General features: G+C 40.7%; 1 protein-coding gene across 1 annotated transcript in view; it reads left to right on the forward strand.

Annotated features, from left to right (window-relative positions):
* Positions 1 to 571: 571 nt before the first annotated feature.
* LOC106522876 (ly6/PLAUR domain-containing protein 1) overlaps positions 572 to 2,431 on the forward strand; it is a gene marked incomplete in the record, with an annotated part of 6,721 nt that continues 4,861 nt past the window's right edge. Inside the window, 1 exon segment of the mRNA XM_014016103.1 lies at positions 572 to 739. Within this exon segment, the coding sequence (XP_013871557.1) occupies positions 691 to 739 (49 nt within the window).

Here is a 2,431-nt window from a genome sequence, read left to right on the forward strand (position 1 = left end):
TGAAGAGGTTATTGATCACGGAGCGCGCGCGCGCGAGGGCCTCATTAGGTCTAAATTAGAGGTTAAGTAGGATTTATGTTCTGATGATTCTATTTTAGAGGCGGAATAATGCGGCTGCGCCTCCGGAGGAGCTTAATTAAACGTAAAACAGCGACGCAAAAAGGTGAAAGAAAACCATTCATCTTAATCACAGCAACAAATGTGCGCAGGACGGGTTCAGCCGCACTTGGATCCACATAAATCAGAATTTAAAAAAAAAAAGGTAAAAAGTGAGTTTTTGTATAAAAGCTGCTCAGAATAAAAGTCAGATTGGAGCTGGTGTTGGGATGAGGGAGCCTCCCGTCACGTGGTGCGCGCTTTATGATCTCTGAGCTCCGGCAGCCTCACGTCTCCAGTCGCCTCGGACTCTGCGGAGCTGCTTCCTCCTCCTCCTCCTCCTACGTGGTGCGCGCTTTATGATCTCTGAGCTCCGGCAGCCTCACGTCTCCAGTCGCCTCGGACTCTGCGGAGCTGCTTCCTCCTCCTCCTCCTCCTCTCCAAACAAGCATCCAGGCAGCCGAGAAGAGGATGAGTGGGCTCCTTCCTCCTCCTTCTCCTCCTCCTCGGGTCTGGGTTCCAGCGTCCTCCCTCTGAGCGCCTTCCCCAGGATTTCTGTCTGATGTTTCTCCTCCCGGCGTCATTTTGGAGAGAATGCGTCTGCTMGTTCTGGCGACTTTATTTGGACTCTTTCTGGACGCAGGTAGGTTGAACACCAGTGCGTTAAATGAGATCAAATAGGGAGGGGGGGAAGGCGCAAACTACGAAGCTTTGGAGCGCATTTCTGAGCGCGTCTTTCACTCCTGACGCCTTCAGAATGAAACATCTGCTCCACTTTGTATTTTGTTGCAGATCTGTTGGATGTGCTGCTGCGTTCTTCACACTTACTTTCTTTCTTTCTTTCTTTTTTAAATTAATTTATTAATTAATTTATTTATTAATTTATTAATTTGTTTATTTATTTATTTATTTTAACCTGGATAAACTGACTTTCTGATAGAGTTTTAAGCGCATGTTGCTGATTTAATGGATGAAGCAGAAACACTGTTATGACCTCTTCTTTAAAAAATGTTTCAGCTGCTTTTTTTAATTCATGTTTTTAAAGAATTTCGGAAATTATTTTTTATTATATGGCCAAAAAGAGCTGAAACGAGGGTCTTTCAGAAACTCATAATTTTTTGCTCTTTTTGGCCCAAATGTTCCAATGTAAATGTAAGCATCATCATCATCATCATCATCATCATCATCATCATCATCATCATCATCATCATCATCATCATCATCAAATTAGAAATCTTTTCCGACTGAGCTCCAGGGGTTGTAGTTGGGACCATCGTTATTGAAGTCATTTCACTTGTTAACATCTGAAGGACAGAAAAAAAGGGGAAAAAAGTCGCTCTTTTATTAAAAACTATCTACATCTAAAAGTTTCTGTCGTCTTCCTTTTCCCCCTCAGAATATTGTGTAAATGACCCAAACGTTAATTAGAATTTTAATGTTTTAGTTGATATTCAAGTCAAACCTTTGCTTTTTAAAACGTTATGAGGTATTTAAGCAATTAAATAGTTAAACCTAACTTGACCAGTTAACTTTAAATGTCAAAAGGTGAAACGGTCAGCTGACCTTAAGAACAACACATGCTTTAACTCAGTATTTTTTTTATTAATAACCTTTATTGTACTCTCTGCAGATTTCCAGAGAGCTGCCATTTAAGGTGACTAGAGTGGGGGGTGGAGGGTGGGAGTGGGAGTTAAGGTCTTTGCTCAAGGGCCCAGAATGGGGCAAATGATCATTTCCTCACAAGATTTTTTTTTGTCAGTCCAGGGAGTTGAACCGGCGACCTCCTGATTACAGGCTCATCATCTTCAACACGCCCTATTGAACTATAATTTAATGTGGTGGTAGCTGAGCACGATCCCAACACGTATTCTGAGCACTGTTAGCAAAATATCTCACAAAACACCAGTTGAACTTTACTGAAACTTACAAGATGCATACATACAGCTGATCAGGGCTGTGTATTGATAAGAATTTGATAATATGATCACAAGGGGTCACGATATAGTGATATACTGCGATAAGCAAGGCGATATATTGTGATTTTTTTCCTCCAAATTTCTTATTTAAAAAAGACCTCAGAATAAAAAGCACTCCATTCATTACATGCATAAAATCAGATTAAATTCTGTTTCTTTTTATGCAGTCAGAAGAAAAGGGAACGAGAACTGCATTTGTATTTCACATTTCTTCTTCTATCCATTTATACTTCAGTAAACACTGATACAGTGCTTTAGAGCAGTGGTTCCCAAAGTTGGGGTCGGGACCCAAAGTGGGGTCCCGAAAAATCAAGATGGGGTCCTGAAAAGATTTTCTGAATTAATTACATTTTTGTCTT

Source organism: Austrofundulus limnaeus, unplaced genomic scaffold (assembly GCF_001266775.1).
Source record: "Austrofundulus limnaeus strain Quisiro unplaced genomic scaffold, Austrofundulus_limnaeus-1.0 Scaffold138, whole genome shotgun sequence".
Classification (NCBI taxonomy): Eukaryota; Metazoa; Chordata; class Actinopteri; order Cyprinodontiformes; family Rivulidae; genus Austrofundulus; species Austrofundulus limnaeus.